General features: G+C 38.7%; 2 protein-coding genes across 3 annotated transcripts in view; one reads left to right on the top strand and one right to left on the bottom strand.

Annotated features, from left to right (window-relative positions):
- The window catches only part of LOC129710812 (unconventional myosin-XIX), a 47799-nt gene extending 44195 nt beyond the window's left edge, over positions 1-3604 (top strand). Inside the window, exon 24 of the mRNA XM_055658063.1 lies at positions 997-3604. Coding sequence (XP_055514038.1) covers positions 997-1110 — 114 coding nt within the window. The 3' untranslated portion in view covers positions 1111-3604. The remainder of the gene's footprint in view (positions 1-996) is intronic.
- A 2244-nt stretch (positions 3605-5848) lies between these two features.
- znhit3 (zinc finger, HIT-type containing 3) lies at positions 5849-10531 on the bottom strand. Of its 2 annotated transcripts, none has more exons than XM_055658066.1 (5): positions 10365-10531; positions 8722-8753; positions 8136-8213; positions 7324-7386; positions 5849-6329 (listed from the first exon to the last, which is right to left on the bottom strand). In XM_055658066.1, exons 1-5 carry the CDS (start codon positions 10430-10432, stop codon positions 6142-6144), a joined length of 429 nt encoding a protein of 142 aa, XP_055514041.1. In that variant the 5' UTR covers positions 10433-10531; the 3' UTR covers positions 5849-6141. The 2 variants fall into 2 exon arrangements, with proteins under 2 accessions (XP_055514041.1, XP_055514040.1); XM_055658065.1 differs by having other exon boundaries at positions 5849-6332; positions 10365-10526.
- Positions 10532-17796: the final 7265 nt, after the last annotated feature.

Here is a 17796-nt window from a genome sequence, read left to right as displayed (position 1 = left end):
TACTGATTCCATCCTTGGGGAAAACCTGACCCTCCAATACCTTGGTTATCAGAAGTGTCCAGGTAAGATGTTGTAACTGGTGACTCTCTGAGATTACGCAGTTTGTTGATGAACTTTGTTTTTGCTTCTTGCTGCCTGCCTTGGGCCTGTGACGGTATATAGTCATACAGCGTAGAAGCAGGCCCTTCCGCACAACTTGCCCATGCTGACCACATGCCCCATCTACACCAGTCCCACCTGCCCGCGCTTGGCCTATAACCATCGAGATCTATCCTAACCATGTACCTGTCCAAATGTCTCCTAAACATTATGATAGTACCTTCATTAATGGATTGCTCTCAGTGAGGTGACAACTGTGGCATCCATGGGATGGGTACCTCAAGCTACCCTTTGGAAATAAATGCTCCCTATTAATTTAATCCATGCTGTTGGTTTTGGAAAATGATTGAGCAGTATTCTCTGATGCTACCCAATCAGATCTCCTTCTATTAGCAGAGTATCCTTTCACATTGAAAGACTCAATGAGTGCTCGAGTAAATCTGGGAGAGAGCTGGGACAGGAAGTTTCCTTCACTCCCTTTCCAAATCGGTCTGAAGAAGGGTCCCAACACCTATCCATGTTCTTCAGAGATGTTGCCTGACTTGTTGAGTTACTCAAACACTGTCCTTTTGTGTTAACCAGCATCTGCAGTTCCTTGCTTCTATCCTTTCACATTGCTCAGGTTTGTTGTTTTTTGTTTGCAATGTGATCCTGATTCAATTGTAAATGTTCCATTGAAGGTCATAACTTTTATGTTGATGTAGATGTTATCAGAATAATGATATAGGGAAGGGTCAGGTGCACTAATGTGGAATGTAGGTAGTCTTGCAATTAGTATGATTTCACTTGAAAACAATGAATTTTACATGATTAACAGTTAAAAACAAAAGTGGCTACATGATTCAGTTTCGAAGCATAAATATTTAACATATAATCGTTTTCCATTTTCCCCCTCAGGTTCAAGTAAAGTTCCACTGTAAACGATCTCCGCTGCTTTTTGCTGACACTTATCCAGAACATCAAAAGTGTATGATCATTGGCTTTAACCAGATCTTATTGGAAAAGGTGTAAAGTTAATCATTTTATCAACATACCTTGCCCCCATTGTCTACTTAACAGTATATATGGAACCTTGTAAACACAAGCCTCCTTGTAAAAAAATCAGTACGCTTCTGATAATGATAGCAGTCATAAAAAAAAATGTTGATCAACCCTTGATCAGATTAACTCAAATATAATGTTTGGGCAAAATGCATTTGTAATGCAAGAGCACAGATTTGTATTTGCACTGTTCTGATTTCATGTTTAATGAACGTTACATACATTTTATTTAGTAAAATGTCAATGTAAATTGACAATGACAATGTCAACAAAAATATTTTTTTCAAGAAAACAAAATAGGATTATTTGCATTAGGATTGCTACAAGAAATTATTTGTGAAGAGCATTTCATACCCTACAGTGCATCACATTACATTTATTAAGTCCATGGTTATTCTTTCCTCATGAGAAATTTATCCAACCTATCATTTCATTAATACTTGCATTTTTATGTTAAATTTGGTTGTACACAAAATAACTGCCATCAATTCAACATGCATCTGAAAAAAAAAGGTACAAATTGGTATTTAGCTCCACGAGATAAGAATTATTTAAGTTTTTTGCTGTGCAGGGAATCTCTAGGTAACATGCAGTTTTTCAAGCTTCTGCACTAAAATACTTTCTCATGATTTTGTTTGCTTAAATATTTTATGAACATATTTTGTTTAACATTAACATTCTAACATTAAGATGTTAGCAAAACAGTCAGTGCTGTTTTGCTAACATCTTAGTGCTGAATATTGACTTGAGAAATTAATATTATTTTCTTGTGCAACATCAGTATTCTTGATTATTGTGTAAAGAGCTTGCTATCTTGCTTTGATAAAGTTGATTAAAGTTAAGTTAAATTTAAACTTTAAACATTAAAGTTTAAAGTTGAATTGAATTGAAATTCCTCCTAGCGATATACTGATTGGTGACTGTAAAATGTTATATTGTTTTATTTTTTTAGATTACTGTTTTTCCAGACAGCTGTCAGATATTTTGGTTTTTGATAACAAGTTGTTTTATGGATAATACCATATTTCATTATCAATGCTGCTCTAGTCAGGGCTCATTTGAGCAGCGGTCTCCTCCAGATGGAGATTTTGTCTTGCAAAACCAGTTTAGTCAAGTGGGTTGAATTAGCAACAAATATATGGTTATGATTTTGATATAGTTTAAAAAATAATTCTGAGCATTCAATTATACAGTGACTGATGGTTCTTTTTGTTCAGTTTTCCATAGTATTTGTTGGTTGTTCAGTGTTTTGCCCAACTATTTTCCATTATATACTTCACTATGCTTTCCATTATATGAAAAACAGATCGGCAAAATGCTGAACAACTTTCCATTGTGTGCTCAAGGGACAAACTTCCTATCACTTTCTGCAGAGCCTTAATTGTCACCATTAACTTGGTGTATCGGATTATTGGGGTTTGCATCCTTACCTCACAAATAGTTTAATATCATATGCATGGACTAGCTAATTTGCCTTGATTCTTCATAGATATCCTATGTTCAAAGAAATAAACAATGTATGTGTTTTTAAATTAATTGAGACAGAGTATGAAGAGAGCTGCTAAAGGTTTTGTGCAAAGCTTCATTGAAGCTGTTAGCCCTTTTTGGATTAATGTAAAGAAATATATTTAGTAATATAAACTAATCTACTTTGGAAGATGTATTTGAATTATTCAAATAAATTATCATGGAAAGTAATTATTCTGGGCAATGAAAAGAACTGCTGCTACTGAATTTCTTAAAACGATATGTCATCTCTTAATTTTCTACAAGAAGCCTAAGTACCAATAATGTATTTGTTTATTTATTTGATTTTGTCCAATCTTGTGCATGATTTTTGTCTATTCCATAGTATCCTGTGTTTTCCAAAATCTAGAGGCTGTTACCAAACAAAAATCCAGGATCAATGATGGAATTAGTTTTTGAAAAATCACAGAGGTGATGAATGTGTTCATGTGAGAGATCAGATATGCTACATATGAAATGAAAGTAAATCTTAAAGATGGGAAACTGATGCAGAATTTACGATGTGCATAAACATTTTAGCATTCATTGTTTTTAAATCAGAGCTGTCATTTTGTCAGCATCTATTTTGTAGAGCATTGTTAGTTTGTAATATTTGTAATGTCTAGCAGGAAATATATGTCAATGATTTCTATTCCAAATCTGCACTTTATAAGAAAGAATATTGCTTGGGCTCTGTTCTTCAAAACCAGAATGTCTTAAAAAAAATTGTATAATACTTGTCAAAAAAAGCTAAATGTTTTTATCGATGGGTTCAATTAGAAATGCTTTTGAAATATGTTGAATTTGGAATTATTGACAAATTTAAACCGCTGTTTGACATCTTGGATATGTTTTTAATCAAAACAGGATCAATTTTACTCTAACCATCATTAATCAGTTAATGCATTTTAACTAACTTTCTTGTTCTTGTTATCATTAAATAGATTATTTCACAATACTTTTGGCTACTTATGACTAATATCAGCAGACATTTATATGCACAGTTCAACATCAACTTATTTATTTTGTGGCTATAATCAATATTATTGTGAAAGAGGGAAAATAACCACTCCAATGTTTTGGCCTCTGAGGAATTGTCTGCAATCTCTTAAATAGTATTTTCCAATTATACATTCCATTAACGAGTTCAGATTCAACCAATTTAAATAGATAGAATCAGATAGTTTCTTCAACAGCAGGGACTCAGCAGTTGAGCAGCATCTTGACCTGCTTTGTTTCTCCAGATTTTTGCTCCAGATTCCTGCATCTCCTTTCTCCAACAGGCATCCTTTTCCTCGATTATGCAAAACCTCACATTGGTATATCTTTATTGAAATTAATGAACACAAAGGCACCAAAATTATAATTCTTGAATATTTGTAAAGAGAAGGTTAGAGGAAGACCAAGTTTTAAGAAATCCATCCATTGATTTAAAAAAAAAAGGTTGAAGAAATTAAAGGGACAGTTCGATGTTAATTTTCCAAGACCTTATGGTATATATAACATTTTTTAATGTGCACGGATGGTAATCTTCTCAAACTCTATTTTCCAGAGTGGTTTCCACTAATTGGATGCTCACAATTATAGCCTCTTGAACAAGAGGAGAGAGGGGGAAAAAGTTAAAGACCAGTTAGCCGCAGCTCAAGGGTAAGGAAAATGTTGGAATCTATTATCTAGGTAGTTTAGAGATACATCATGGAACCAGGCATGTCAGCTTACCAACCATCGATCCTTGTTCACATTAATTCTGTTATCCCACTTTCACATCGACTCCCTACGCACTAGGGGCAATTTACAGATGCCAATTAATCTACAAACCTGCACGTATTTGGAATGTGGGAAAACGTGCAAACTCCATACTGAAATGGTAATAATAAATTTAGAAAAATATTAAAATTGGGACGATCAATGTGGAATTAAGAAATTATTTGACAATATGTTGGATATTTAATGGTTGTAACTAGTAGGATAAGGGCAAAGTTGGTGATGTGGGACTTCCAGAAGACTTTTAATAAGATTCAATGCTGTATATTATTAAATTGACATAACATTAACGATAGACACAGAATGCTTGAGTAACTCAGCGGGACAGGCAGCATTCTGGATGAAAGGAATAGGTGACATTTTGGATTGGGACTCTTCTTCAGACTAAAGAGCACTAAATACTGGGTACAAAATACTGACTAAAGACTCGTTATTTGACAGAAAATAGTTTTTGGATGGGGGACTGAGACTGATAGATACTGCAGGGATTTGGTGTTGCAACCATGGTGATTTACAATCTATCAATAATCTGGATGAAGGTTGGGAGGTCTCAATATATCTAAGATTGCTGCTGCTTCAAAAACTGGGTGAAGGCATTGGCTGATATATGGTAAAAGGAATATATGGAAAGTCATCCACTTTACAGTAAAAAAGTATTAATGTATATTAAATGGAAAGATTTTGAAACGTATTTAGATTAACCTTTGGGTCCATGGACATTTGATCACAAAGAAACTGTTCATTAAACAATTGGGAATTTAGATGGTATTTTGCTTTTATGCAGGAATTAAATACAATGGTCTTGCTCTATTTATGTAGGGCCCTGGGGATTCTGCATTAGGAATATTGTGTACCGACTGCTCTGGACTCCCTACCCGAGGAAGGATATACTTGTACTAACAGCAACCATTCACCAGGTTGGCAGTGGCAAGTTATTTACTTAGCTCATCCATGAGTCTATATTGAAACACAGGATCAGTCATTCAAAACCTGAGAATTTCCAGCATATGCTGAATGCAGAATTTTATGGGGTTGCAGGGTTGAAAGATCAACCCACTCTGACTTAAGGTCCTCAATGCAAGAAACCTGAATATAGTTGAATCTTTCCGTAATCATTTGATAAAATATCACAAGGAGTAGCAAATGTATAACAGAGGGATATGGGTCAAATGCAGGCAGGTGGGACTAGTGTAGATGGGAGTTGTTGGTCAGTGTGGGCAAGTTAAGCCAAAGGACTTGTTTCCACACTGTCAACTATCTAATGGATGCTGTTAGTATTAAACACCAAATCCCTTTATCGAATGGCATTGATATTTTTGAATTCATATAAATAATACTTTGTATGCTATATCTAAATAGATCTGGTCTATTTACCGTAGATAGAGACAGCGTACAGAAACCTTATGTGGGGAGTGTAAGAATTAAATAATTACTGGTATTGGAGAGAAAATTTGAATTTTTATCCACACTCATATTATAAAGTATGCTTTGCATTTATTTTGTCAGCTTAAATATTTTACTCTTCGTTTACTTTCAATTTTAATTACAATTTCAATAAAACTTTGGAAAATTGTCTAGTCTTTGGCATCACAGCACATTCAATAGTTACTGAATGGTCAAGCTTTTCATTTTGCAATTAAATGAAGTTAAAACCAGGATAGGTTAATTAGATACATTGTAATACATGTATTATAAGATACATAGTTATTTGCTCTGAGATTAATGTTTCTACTAGGAATCAGTAATGTCTTCTTTTGCTGATGGTTCTACTGTTTGTAGACAGCGATCAGCAAATTCCACAAAAATAGGTTCTTGCATAGCTGATTTCATGATGTTTTCTTTATCTTCTGCTCTGTCTATTGTCAATAATAATTGTCGAAGATGGGGATTGCACAGTAAACTCTTCAATTCCTCAGATTTTGCTGTTTAAAAAAGCAAATGGAACAATCATTAGTTTATGACATTAAAGTTTCAGTGCCTGTAGTCCACTTATATGACGCTCACAATTTGCAGGAAAGATTTGTCAAAAGTGTGTAAGGGCACTGCATAAGATCTGATACCTGCCCCATTTTGTACAGAAAGATTGTAGAGGTATCATCAACTGTGAATATCCAAGATTCTGCAAAGACTAAGGAGTGGAAAGTGGAGAGAGAAAACATTCAGAACTTGTGAAATATCCAACCGAAGCAAATGCATTGCAGGAGGCTTCTAGAATTTGGAGCAAAAAAAAAAACAAATTTTTGGAGGAACTCAGCAGGCCAAACATCATCTATGGGTGAGGTTGATGGGAAGGAATTATCTGGGTTTTGGGGTGGAAGATTGCAACCTTCACGTGGTCCGCCCTGTTTCAACGAATGTAATCAACCCGGCGTGCACAATCAAATAGAACAAGTTGTCCTACAACTTTAGGCTGTGCATGCCATACGCAAGAAGAAGATGATCTGGGTTTTGTGTTGAGATCCTGTATCAGGACAGAACAGAGGGAAGAGGATCAATATAAACAGGAGACGGGGAGGAGGGTTTACTGTGAATACGGTAGATGAGCAGGAGACCTGTAGCAACCATTGAGGGGGAGCAGTGAGAGTTCTCCCATTGAAGACAGGAAAACACCTTCAGTCAGCATGCCTCGAAGAGACTTCACAGTGGAGTGATAAAATGGAGACGAGCAATCAACTACCTCAAGTGCTATCATGATCGTTTCAGTGACCATTAGAAACGCTGTCACATGAGCGAGTCGTATAATATTCACTTGACTCTGGAACATATGTCACAGCACTAATACGGTAATGAATGTCCTTGAACTAAATCGGTCTGGTATACCAATCGAATTAAACATAAATTAGCTGGTTTAAATTACATTCCCAATAGTAAATGTCAAAAAGTGATAAATGCTTTTTTTTTTTGTCTACATACCCAATAGTTTCAATTTTTCAAATGGTACCCGATCAGATTCTTCATCTTCACCCAAGATGTCATCTGAGGACAGAAATATGCCAGAACATTTAATAGAAAAACTTCAACACACTCACTAACAAGAGGAGCAGGCGGTTATTGCATAATTGAAATTCCTATGCCAAATCTTCGTTGCTCTTCCACAAAAGTACTATTCAGCAATGGGCTGAAGAGGATCCTTGTATTGTGATCGGTCTCTCTACCACACTTAAATCTTAATCCAGAATATAAAAGTCAATTTTAAAAGGAAAAATTGATTCATGCATGCATATAATTCTATGAATCTTCGCTTTAACTCATTTTTGCATCCTTGGAATGTTGATTGGATCCATTTTAATTTTATCTCCCGGTCTCCACATGTTTCTCAATAATTGCACCTCTTTGTCCATCAGTAGCACTTAGCAAAGGACCACTGATGCTCAAACCAGTCCCAATGAAAATTAAATGGCCAGAAATATCTTTGAATTAACAGTAAATGAGCTTCAGAGATTCCGTTTCATTAATTTGGGAAATGTAGAAGACAAGTTTGTATCTCGGGTAGCACTGGGACATTGCACAATTATAGTTTACGTTTACTACAGCCAACAGAAGATGTATTTCAGTGCAAGGTTTGCACTAGCATGACTTAACTGCAATAGATTTTATAAAAAGCCTAATTTTGTGATCCAAACTCAATCTTGAAAGATTTGCAAAGTCCGTTTGCACCCGATTCCTTAATTACACCTTTGTAGATACAGTATTTATCATGTTTACTATGGGGACTAGAAATCTACCTTTGCGGTTTTGCCATGTTATTCCCTCCACTTCTGAAATCGATGACACTGAACCAGACTCTTGGGCTTTGCAATCACCTAGTAAAACAAAGTGCTGAATGTAGTCATTTTAGATGGGTACAAGTAAAATGGTACTATGCAGTTATCAAAATGTTATGCACTTTTTAAGTACAAGGATGACTTGGAAAAAAAATAGATTTCACAAAACATTTAGAAAGAAAAGTCTTTGCTTTTTTAAAGAATTAAGTGACAGTTTGGAGATGGGATGATATGCCCAAAAATTGTTCAAATCGACCATAATGTGTACAATATGTCATAATTATAGAGATTAGATTTTTACGAGTTCAGGATAAGAATGAAAGTGTTATTTTTTTAAATACTCATCATTAACACAAGCCCAGGACTACACATCAAACTGGCACTTGCCCCTGGAAATTCAGAGATAGGGCTGACCATCCATTCATTAAGAAGTCTCAGACTTCCTGAGACTATACAAATTACATTTACTTTGGAGGCTAGTATATTTTACAACAGCCAGGACATCAATATGCAAAATACAAGTAAGAAATCAGAGGAAAGTCCATACCCTTGTGTTTCTTGTAGCATCCCACAGAACAACTGAAAATAAATAGAACAATGGATGATAAAACACTTTTTTTATTAATGGCACATGACAGCCTAGTTTGTGGAATAAAAGCCAGTGGAATGATTAGTTGAGACAGCATGGATACAAAATTGGCTAAAGAACACAAATCAGAATAAAGTTTTTGTTTTCAGACTGGTAAGTGGCTACAGTTGTCCTCCATGAAAGCGAGTCTTAGGACCTCGATATTTTCCGACTCATCGCTGAAAATTGGAACATATCACAAAACCTCTCAACTGCAATGAAGCCATAACTTGGACACAGTGTTGGAGGAAATGACAAAAACTAGAAGACAGATTGATAACAAAATCTCTTGTCCTGAGTAGGGGAATTTGAGAACCAGAGGACATGGGTTTAAGGCGAGGGGGGGGTGGAGTGGGGGAAAGATATAATAGAAACCCAAGGGATAACATTTTTTACACAAAGGGTGGTATGGTTGTATGGAACAAGCTGCCGGAGGAGGTAGTTGAGGCAGATACTTTCACAACGTTTAAGAAACATTTAGATGGGATCGGACAGGTTTAGAGGGATGTGGGCCAAACACAGTCAGGTGGGACTAGTGTTGATGGGACATGTTGGTCTGCGTGGGCAAGCCGGGCCAAAGGGCCTCTTTCCACGCTGTATGACTATAACTGGCATAGTTATATTTACAAAGAAAACAAAATAACAAGTATGAATTCCCAACGTAGTCTGAAATCATGGTGATAAAAATGCAAAAGCAACTTTTAAAATGTAATTAGACACACAATGCTGGAGTAACTCAGGGGGTCCGGAAGCATCTGGAGAAAAATAGATGACTTTTCAGGGTCGAGGGAAGTGAGAATTACTGAGAAATAGTGGGGCAAAATTAATTACAACTCCCTACCCCAAAGAGGTCACACAGAGGCAACTGGGGAGAGGGCCGTTTTCTCTGACAAAATGAAAGTCTCACAATCACTTGAACAACGATGATGATATGTCGGCCTCTAATGAAGACGGGCAGATAGATTCTTGATTCAGTCTAAAGGGTCTCGACCCGAAACTGGGTACTGATTTTAGATGATCATATTGAATGGCGATGCTGGCTCGAATGGTCAACTCCTGCACCTATTTTCCTATGTTTCTGTCACCAATTCCTTCTCTCCAGAGATGCTGTCTGTCACGCTGAGTTACTCCAGCATTTTGAGTCTACCTTCGGTTTAAACCAGCATCTGCAGCTCTTTCCTATATATTCTATATATTAGGAAGAAGAGATGGATCAGCCATGGTTGAATGGCGGAGTGACCTTGATGGGCCGAATGGCCTAGTCCTGCTCCTATCACTTATGAAGGCCGCAGGCCTGGCACCGCTCTCCTCCACTCCACAAGCAGGCCCACACTGCAGCTCACCGAGCAGCGCAGGCCGGGCTGAGCAACCCTCCGGCTCACTCACTACCGCAGGCTGGGTAACCCCCCACCACCACTCAGTTACTACCGCAGGCCCAGGCACCGCTCCGATCCACAAGCAGGCCGCAGGCTGGGTAACTCGCCCTCCGAGCTCCCGCTCAGACACGAGCCAAGGCCGCTGGCCGGGTAACCCTCCCTCCGAGCTCCCTCCCGCTCACTCACTAGCGCAGGTCGCAGATGGGACACCGGTATTTCGGAGCCTGCTCCTCGCACACGCCGCAGATCTTCATCGTGCCGCCGCTACCGGCTGCCAGAGCCACTCGGCCGGGCGCGTCACCCCGGCAACGGCGGAGGGCTGCCTCCCCTTCTCCCCCCGGCGCGTTACCCGGGCAACGGTGGCGGCTGACTCCTCCTCCCCCCCCCCCGAATCCGCGTCGTTACCCCGGCAACGGTGGCGGCTGACTCCTCCTCCTCCCCCCCCCCCCCGGTGCGTCACCCCGGCAACGGGGAGCGGCTGACTCCTCCTCCCCCCTGCACCCCCAGAATCCGGCCTCGTTCAGCGGGTGCAACAGCATCTAGGGCTGACTCCTCCTCCTCACCCCCCCCCCCCTTCTTCCCGGAATCCGACATCGTTTTCCCCGGCAACGGCGGAGGCATTCACCCCATCCCCATGTACCGGGCGCGTTACCCCGGCAACGGCGGAGGGCCGATGTCCACCCACCCCCTGCACCACCAGGCCGGCTGCACTACTGCGGTGAGTCTAATTAAACTAATTCGGCCCATCAAGTCTACTCCGCCATTCAATCTTGGCCGATCCATCTCTCCCTCCTAACCCCATTCTCCTGCCTTCTCCCCATAATCCCTTGACACCGGTACTAATCAATAAGTTGTTAGTGATAGTGGACAAGATAAATGTTGAATGTGTGTGAAGGAACTGCAGATGCTGCTTTACACTGAAGATAGACACAAAATGCTGGAGTAACTCAGTGGGATAGGCAGCATCTCTGGAGAAAATGTATAGGCGATGTTTTGGGTCAATTTGATTGTTCTGTACCTTTTCATACCTCTAGTTTCCCGGGGCATGACATGCACCTTCTCTGGAGAGAAGGAACGGGTGACATTTCGAGGTGAAGCCCTTCTTCAAACTGAGGGTCAGGGGAGAGGGAGACTAGAGGTATGGAAGGGAAAGGTGTGAAAACGACAGATTTAAACAGAGGATGACAAGGAAATGTAGAAGGGTCTTGACCCAAAACGTCACACCTTCCTTCGCTCCATAGATGCTGCCTCACCCGCTGAGTTTCTCCAGCTTTTTGTCTACCTTCGATTTTTTCAGCATCTGCTGTTCTTTATTAAACAGGAAATGTAGAATGGTTCATTGTTAGTTGAGGGGAAGGTGACAAGGAGGCATACCAACAGTAAAATTAATCAGGAGGACAATGAAACTAGTCAGAGAACTGGGGTGGGGGAAGGATGGAGAGAGGGAAAGCCAGGGTTCTTGAAGTTAGAGAAATCAAGTTTCATACCGCTGGGTTGTAAACTGCTCAAGCGAAATATTGTTCCTCCAATTTGCATTTGGCCTCTCTCGGACAGTGGAGGAGGCCGAGGACAGAAAGGTCAGTATGGGAATGGGAGGGGGAGTTAAAGTGTTAAGCGAACGAGAGATCAAGTAGGCCTAGGCGCACTGAGTGAAGGTGTTCAGCGAAATAATCGCCAAGCATGCCGATATATAGGAGTCCACATCTACCTGGAACAGCGGATGCAGTAGATGAGATTGGAGGAGGTGCAATGGTAATAGCCATTCACATAAAAGCTGCTGTTTACATAGAAACATAGAAATTAGGTGCAGGAGTAGGCCATTCGGCCCTTCGAGCCTGCACCGCCATTCAATATGATCATGGCTGATCATCCAACTCAGTATCCTGTACCTGCCTTCTCTCCATACCCCCTGATCCCCTTAGCCACAAGGGCCACATCTAAGTCCCTCTTAAATATAGCCAATGAACTGGCCTCAACTACCCTCTGTGGCAGAGAGATCCAGAGATTTACCACTCTCTGTGTGAAAAAAGTTCTTCTCATCTCGGTTTTAAATAGGTGACAGTGGACAAGATAAATGTTGAATGGTTTGTTGGGCAGTTTTGCCCAGATGATGCTCGATTTCATTCCTTTGTACTATTTGCATGGACAAATAGATCCTTGGACAAATGCTGATCCACCAGCATTCAACAGTCCAAGTCAGCAATTTGTCTTTGTCAGGTGACACCAGTGTTCTTTCAGAACATTCTATTTCACAATGAAGATGAGAATGCAAGCTTAAATGAAGTTATGTCCCAGGTGCATTATGTGTTGCCGAGGCTTACTGATCACTGCAGTCCTCAATGGTATTGGCTTTTCCTTTCATCATTTATCATATGTTTGAAATGATGTCAAACGGCTTTGCTTTCAAGGATTAGTTTCTAGAAAGGTGTAATTGATTTTGGGCAATTTAAAAGCATGAGTAAGCACTTAGGGTGACTTGGTGGCATTAAATGCAATGGTTACATTTATTGTCAAAAACCTTTTTACGTTGGCAGCAGCAGGTGTACCATATAAAGTATTACAGGAATGGAAGTTTGAATCTGTTAGCTGCAAAGAACAGTGCCAGTGCTTTCCAGGCTTAGTTGTTGCATATACTGAGCATGTTGAAAAACGACACAAAGTGCTGGAGTAACTCAGCAGGTCAGGCAGCATCTCTGGAAAACACAAATAGTAGATGTTTCATTTCAATCTGAAGTCTGCAGACGGTTCCCGACCCTGGACATCAATATCCACGTTCTCCACAGATGTTGCCTGACTCGCTGAGTTACTCCCGCGAGTTGGGTCTACGCTTCCTTGTTTCTGCAAAGATTTAACCGTACTTGTCAAGCTGTGGCTGATGATAATTAACCCTGTACCGATCGTTTCCATCTGATCTCAACGTCCTCTAATCAATTTGGTTCAAAGTTTCATCAATCTCACCTGTGAATATTTTTAACAACTGACCACCCACAGTCCTCTGTGCTAGAAAATCCCACAGATTACAACCCATTGAGTAAAGAAATGTAATCTAATTCCAATCCTCAGTGACTGACCTCTTAGCTGAGTCTGTGCCTCCTAGTTTTAGACCCAGAGAAGAGGCAAGTACATATTTTATATTGTTCCTATCTTGTTTCATTAAAGCCCTGTACAATCGAAGCAAGGCATCCTTATTTCCGTGCACAAAACTCCTAGCAATAAGCACATATACATGGCATTTGCCTCTTGTTCTCTTTGTTATAATAACATGTTGCAACAAAATATATGCAGGATTCAAGGATTCGGATCAATGAATGGGGAAAGCATATGCTGAAGAGCACAAATAACTATTTATTAAAGCAAAATACAAGTAAAACAGAGAAAAACTGTCAACTATCAATAAAGTAACAATACAAAACAATTGTTCTCGCGCTCCTCTGCGTTTTCGAGTCTCCAGTCTGCTGTTACCTCTCCTCCCTCTCTCTCTCTCTCTCTCTCTCTCTCTCTCTCTCTCTCTCTCTCTCTCTCTCTCTCTCTCTCTCTCTCTCACTCTCCCCCTCTCCCTCTCTGGTGAAGCTCTTTTCTCGCCCTGAAGATGAAGCTCGCTCTCATGGTAGAAGCCTGTATTTATATAATACATTTTATCTACAAGAACAACAGGTCAAACTAGCTATCCTCCTAGGTACCATAATGGTGCAAATTATGTGTCCCATCCGACACCCAGTTGGTCACAGATGTCACTGGGAAAGCAAATCTTATCTTATTGACCTCTCAGGTGTCCTCATGATTTACTGATCCCTTTGAATTAGCCCAAGCATTCTTTGAAAACATCTACTTGGTTCCCTAAGGAGGGTTTGAAATGCAGTGCTGCTAATTTAGCTGCATAATCTGTTTACCCTTACATTACACATAGATTTACAAGTTCACAAGTTAAAGGAGTAGAATTAGGCCATTCGGCCCATCAAGTCTAGTCTGCCATTCAATCATGGCTGATCTCTGCTTCCGAATCCCATTTACCTGCCTTCTCCCCATAACCCTTGACACCCGGTCTAATCAAGAATTTGTCTATCTCTGCCTTAAAAATATCCACTTTCGGCCTCCACAGCCCACTGTGGCAGTGAGTTCCACAGATTAACTACCCTCTGACTAAAGAAGTTCCTCCTCACCTCCTTTCTAAAAGAGCGCCCTTTAATTCTGAGGCTATGACCACGTTTACTTCACACATGTTTACATATGTACCATCACACCAAGATATTGCTGTATATTAATATTTTTCAGTTTCCTACCATTTAAAAACATATTCTGCTTACTTTTATTTTGTGAACCAAAGCGTGGTTTCCTATTTTCCTACATGGTTCTCCATCTTCCATCTTGACCACTCGTTTAACTTGACCGTGTCCTTTTGCACACTCCTTACATCTTATGGATGCTGAAACCGAGTTCTTGCCTCATATCTGTCACAGAGTTCTTGCCTCATATCTGTTTTATCTCTAGTCTGCGTTCTTGTGCAACACATAGTGCGGCGTGGTTAGTCACTGAGCTCCAAGAGAGCTAACAAGTATATTTTTTGCAGAGCAATAGTTCCTTTCCCAGGGTTGAAGCGTCTGTAACTTGACAAGAACTGAAGGCTGCTCAATGGGCTACATATGCATGGTTCCTTGGGCATTGTCTGCATGCCTGAGTTGGTTTGTGAAAGGAACAACATCAGAAATGAAAAAGCAGAATTGGTATGACTGTAATTAATCTTTGGTTAGCAACTTGGCATGAGAAACAAAAGACTGAAGAAGGCAGACAAAGTCAAGAGTAATTGAAAGATAATGAATAATGCAGTACAGGTTATAGCGAAACAGTAAATAATTGTGAATCACAGACACAAGAAACTCAAGTAAATATCCCTAAAAGCACTAATCCCCGTTGTTAATATTGAATGTTCTCTTCTAATTCTACTGTCTGGTACATTGGCGTTAATCCAAGGCCATTCTCATCAAGTGAAAAATATAATGTATTTTTATCTTAACCAATTAAGTTTGCCAAATAACATGATCATGTGAAGCAACGGTGATTTTCAAAATAACATTTTATGATCAAATTATCTGCCTTGTTCCTAAGATATGCTTATCTTTTGAAATGCCGTTTGTATTTTATCTTTTGATAGTTTTGGCATGTAACCAAAAATATTGTAACTCTTTACTGATGTTCGAGAGGTTACAAATTAATTCAACTCGTTGCTAAATAAATATTTCTGTTTCTATGTTCTGACAAAGTTTAATTAATGATAAACAATGTCAGAAAACACTTAAATTCCTCTTTTGGAATTAGGGTTCCATACATGAACATATGTGTGAAATCCCTGGACTGTTGTTGTTTGCTAAAATTCCTGCTTTTTAAAATGTTTTGTTCACTGAATATGTGTTTAATGTTAAATATTCTTAAGAAGGGATTTAAAAAATATATTTTATTGAAAACCAAACAATTTTGTGCATGTTTACCTTGGCTGTTCTTAGAGTTAATTATGCACACAGAATAAATTACATATACCTCCTTACACAATATTTAACTATGATTAGTAATATACTGAAGGCAAATGCGATTTTATGGCTTCTTGCAAAGATAACATACATTTTAATTATATGACTAAGTTGCAAACTAGTATTTTTTTTAAATTTTATTTACTGGTGTACACTTACGTTTAAGTGAGGCAATAGTAGAAGAAAAAACTTTTCTATCTAATGAACTGATGTGTGGACAATTAACATTAATGTTAACTTAAATAGAACTTTTTTTCTGTCTCGTGTGCCCAGCCAGAGAGACATTTTATAATGTTTATTAATTTATGCAGCACTTCTAGCTGTATCTATGTGGGGTATGAAAAATCTCCTTCCAAATAAGATTAATAATTTAGGCTGTCCTTGTATTGTGACTTTCAACTTTCGAACTGTAAGCAGATCTCATAATTTACTGGCAATTGGATTTCTTTGTCACTGTTTCAATTAATCATTCAAAATATCATTTTGTGGAAAATTATCTTGATCATAAAAAAAAGACAGAATTGGCTGGGCAATGGAAGGGAAATTTTACACTTTGTCGCACAAATATTTGATGTTTTTGAATAATTTGATATTAAATGAATCAGTGTCACACCTGACAGCTGTTCAGGCTGTGCACGCCATATGCAAGAAGAAGAAGTTTGCTTCCATGTTAATAGTTGAGTACGGCGATTCATTGAGCTCTATTTGATTTGCAGTAGGATGATGGGATCATTTGAAGTGATTCATTGTCATCGCGATTGATGAATTGCAAAAACAATGTTTTATTTCCAGGCAGGAACGTTTCACTGAAAATAACTAGAATTAAACTGAAGAAGCTTAAAATTGCAGTTAACCCTGTTTCTCTTACCACGGATGCCATCTGCTCCGCTGGGTATTCACAGCATTTTCTGTTTTTCAATGTAAACAGTAAAGTTCCACAAAATGTTTGGAGAGAAAATTGCTCAGGCCGAAACAATTTTATTTTATTTTTATTTTTAATTTTAGACAAAGGCTAACTTTTCATTTCCATTCAATCACACAATTATTATTGAGGAAGTGCAAACTACAAGTGTAGCTTCATAATTAATTTATTTTGCACACAACTTGACACATCTTGACCATGTTGCAGCAGTGAATTTCATAAAAATGTTCACAAATAACTTTAGCCCAAACAAAAGTTAAGCAATGGCCCCAATTAAGTACTTGAAAATAATTTAATCTAATAGTTGATTTTCCAAAGAGATTTAGTAAAATAAAATGATCTAATTACAATTAGTTCAGTTCAGTATAGTTTCTTGTCACGTGTACCAAGGTACAGTGAAAACATTTTATTGCATGCTAACCAGTCAGTGCAAAGATTACAATTGAGCGATTCACTCTGTACGGATACATGATAAGGGAATAGCGTTTAGCGCAAGATAAAGCCAGTAAAGTCCGATCAAAGGTAGTCCGAGGTTCACCAATGAGGTAGATAGTGTTAATCGACTAATTAACAGTGAAGCAATAGAATATACTAATTTAATCCTTAAAGTAGCAAATATTCAATGCAGGCTGTCACATTATGACACAATTAGATTCAGATTCAGATTCAGATTCAGAAAACTTTATTGTCTGTCGTAACAGAAAATCTTCTTTGACGTGGCTCAACATACAGACAGGACAATGTACTGATAAGCAGTCACACAATACAGATTTCTGAGAGTACACACAGTGTGTATCGATCTTAAAAGCAAATATAAAGATTAAAAACTGTAAAAATAGACAAGATAAAAGTTGTGGATACGTGTAAAGTGACAATGCGTCAGGGTTAATTTGTCCATTGTTCATTTTTTATTTAAGCTGTTTATGGCAATGGGTATGAATGAGTTTTTGTGGATGTTTTTCTTGGATAGGGGGACTTTATATCGGCGGCCTGATGGCAGAAGTTGGAAAGACTTGTGCAGGGGGTGGGTGGGATCCTGTGTAATGAGATTGGCTTTCCTTTTAACTGCCTGGGTGTGGAGTATTGATTACTCACTGATAAGTATTTAGAACATAGAACACTACAGCACAGAAACGTGTCCTTTGGCCCACAATGTCCATGCAGAACCTGATGC

The sequence above is a fragment of the Leucoraja erinacea genome, chromosome 28 (genome assembly GCF_028641065.1).
Source record: "Leucoraja erinacea ecotype New England chromosome 28, Leri_hhj_1, whole genome shotgun sequence".
Lineage (NCBI taxonomy): Eukaryota > Metazoa > Chordata > Chondrichthyes > Rajiformes > Rajidae > Leucoraja > Leucoraja erinaceus.
This window is presented reverse-complemented; position numbering and strand designations above follow the sequence as displayed.

Coding starts and splice junctions, on each gene's coding strand:
- znhit3 (XM_055658065.1), bottom strand. CDS start 10,432: ATGAAGATCTGCGGCGTGTGCGAGGAGCAGGCTCCGAAATACCGGTGT. Junction 8,214..8,721: donor ATGCTACAAGAAACACAAGG/GTATGGACTTTC, acceptor TTGTTTTACTAG/GTGATTGCAAAGCCCAAGAG. Junction 7,387..8,135: donor AACATGGCAAAACCGCAAAG/GTAGATTTCTAG, acceptor TTCTGTCCTCAG/ATGACATCTTGGGTGAAGAT.